The 1572-nt window shown below is 66.7% G+C and overlaps 1 protein-coding gene across 1 annotated transcript; it reads right to left on the reverse strand.

The window, feature by feature from the left end:
* Window positions 1–485: 485 nt before the first annotated feature.
* On the reverse strand, window positions 486–817 carry EMIHUDRAFT_124484 (hypothetical protein; the record flags this gene model as incomplete). Its single annotated transcript, XM_005765638.1, has 1 exon — window positions 486–817. A coding segment is annotated over one exon (332 nt), but the record flags the coding sequence as incomplete, so codon positions are not given.
* Between the last annotated feature and the right edge of the window lie 755 nt (window positions 818–1572).

Below are 1572 nucleotides of genomic sequence, written 5' to 3' on the forward strand. Positions count from 1 at the left end.
GGGGGGGGGGAGGAGGGAGGCAGGAAGGGAGGGGCTGCGGCGGCGGCAGTGTCGACGGCAGGGCGGCGAAGGCATCAATGGCGGCGGTGAAGGCTGCGGCGGCACATTGCGCGGCGGAGGCGGCGGCACAACGGCGGCGGTGGCCCGGAAGTGGCAGCAACGAAGCGGCGGTGGGCGAATCGTCGTTCATAGCCTGGCCGCAGTAGTCAGGCACGCACGGCGACACGTCGTTCATTGCCTGGCCGCAGTACTCAGGCACGCACGGCGACACGTCGGTCATTGCCTGGCCGCAGTAGTCAGGCACGACGACACATCGTTCATTGCCTGGCCGCAGTAGTCAGGCACGGCGACACATCGGTCATTGCCTGGCCGCAGTACTCAGGCACGCACGGCGACACGTCGGTCATTGCCTAGCCGCAGTAGTCAGGCACGGCGACACGTCGGTCATTGCCTGGCCGCAGTAGTCAGGCACGGCGACACGTCGGTCATTGCCTGGCCGCAGTAGTCAGGCACGGCGACACGTCGGTCATTGCCTGGCCGCAGTAGTCAGGCACGCACGGCGACACGTCGGTCATTGCCTGGCCGCAGTAGTCAGGTTGCCTGGCCGCAGTAGTCAGGCACGGCGACACGTCGGTCATCGCCTGGCCGCAGTACTCAGGCACGCACGGCGACACGTCGGTCATTGCCTGGCCGCAGTAGTCAGGCACGCACGGCGACACGTCGGTCATTGCCTGGCCGCAGTAGTCAGGCAGGCACGGCGACACGTCGGTCATTGCCTGGCCGCAGTAGTCAGGCACGGCGACACGTCGGTCATCGCCTGGCCGCAGTAGTCAGGCACGGCGACACGTCGGTCATTGCCTGGCCGCAGTAGTCAGGCACGGCGACACGTCGGTCAGTAGTCAGGCACGGCGACACGTCGGTCATCGCCTGGCCGCAGTAGTCAGGCACGGCGACACGTCGGTCATTGCCTGGCCGCAGTAGTCAGGCACGGCGACACGTCGGTCATTGCCTGGCCGCAGTAGTCAGGCACGGCGACACGTCGGTCATCGCCTGGCCGCAGTAGTCACGCACGGCGACACGTCGGTCATTGCCTGGCCGCAGTAGTCAGGCACGGCGACACGTCGGTCATTGCCTAGCCGCAGTAGTCAGGCACGGCGACACATCGGTCATTGCCTGGCCGCAGTAGTCAGTCACGGCGACACGTCGGTCATTGCCTGGCCGCAGTAGTCAGGCACGGCGACACGTCGGTCATCGCCTGCCGCAGTAGTCAGGCACGCACGGCGACACGTCGGTCATTGCCTAGCCGCAGTAGTCAGGCACGGCGACACGTCGGTCATCGCCTGGCCGCAGTAGTCAGTCACGGCGACACGTCGGTCATTGCCTGGCCGCAGTAGTCAGGCACGGCGACACGTCGGTCATCGCCTGGCCGCAGTAGTCAGGCACGCACGGCGACACGTCGGTCATTGCCTGGCCGCAGTAGTCAGGCACGGCGACACGTCGGTCATCGCCTGGCCGCAGTAGTCAGGCACGGCGACACATCGGTCATTGCCTGGCCGCAGTAGTCAGGCACGG

The sequence above is a fragment of the Emiliania huxleyi genome (assembly GCF_000372725.1).
Source record: "Emiliania huxleyi CCMP1516 unplaced genomic scaffold EMIHUscaffold_5450, whole genome shotgun sequence".
Taxonomy (NCBI): domain Eukaryota; phylum Haptophyta; order Isochrysidales; family Noelaerhabdaceae; genus Emiliania; species Emiliania huxleyi.